Source organism: Pollachius pollachius (genome assembly GCF_949987615.1).
Source record: "Pollachius pollachius genome assembly, chromosome: 3".
NCBI classification, from domain to species: Eukaryota; Metazoa; Chordata; class Actinopteri; order Gadiformes; family Gadidae; genus Pollachius; species Pollachius pollachius.
The window spans coordinates 45240310-45240936 of record NC_136936.1 but is presented as its reverse complement, the minus strand read 5'-3'; the positions used below and the strand labels follow the sequence as shown (position 1 = coordinate 45240936).

At 59.8% G+C, this 627-nt stretch overlaps 1 protein-coding gene across 1 annotated transcript in view; it reads left to right on the top strand.

Annotated features, from left to right (window-relative positions):
- Window positions 1-466: 466 nt before the first annotated feature.
- Window positions 467-627, top strand: part of ndp (norrin cystine knot growth factor NDP) — a gene marked incomplete at both ends in the record, with an annotated part of 3060 nt that continues 2899 nt past the window's right edge. Inside the window, one exon of the mRNA XM_079732419.1 lies at window positions 467-627. This exon is cut by the window's right edge and continues 49 nt beyond it. Within this exon, the coding sequence (XP_079588545.1) occupies window positions 467-627 (161 nt within the window).

Below are 627 nucleotides of genomic sequence, written 5' to 3'. Positions count from 1 at the left end.
ATAGTGCCAATTAAAGTGTGTTTACGTGTTTATGTGTGTGTGTGTGTGTGTGTGTGTGTGTGTGTGCGTGTGTGTGTGTCCTCTCTTCCAGAACGGGACGGCGAGGGTAGGCGATGGATCGAGGAACAGCCTGGGCTTGCCTGTACACAACCTCTGCTGCTCACACAACGTCACGAAGGGGCGTCAACACAAGAGATCTACACATAAACTGATAGACTGCCAGAGAGAGAGAGCGAGAGAGAGAGAGAGAGAGAGAGAGAGAGAGAGAGCCTCACACACACACACACACACACACACACACACACACACACACACACACAGAGACACACAGAGAGAAGAGCTTGTGATAGACTCGCAGAACGAGTGGACTAGAGTGAAGAGAGACGCCATCGCAGGCGCTGCGGCTGCGGTCAGAGGGAGGCGGCGGACGTCGCCCGACCCGGGGCGGCTCAGGGCGCTCCCGGCCATGAGGCCCTCTCTCTCGGTGGGCTCCCCCGTGGGGCTGCTGCTGGCCCTGGTGTGCTGCCCCCTGCTGGGCCTGGTGCACGCCGCCACCAGCAACAACAAGGCCAGCGAGAAGAGCTACGCGCACCTGGCGGAGGTGGACCCCGACCGCTGCATGAGGCA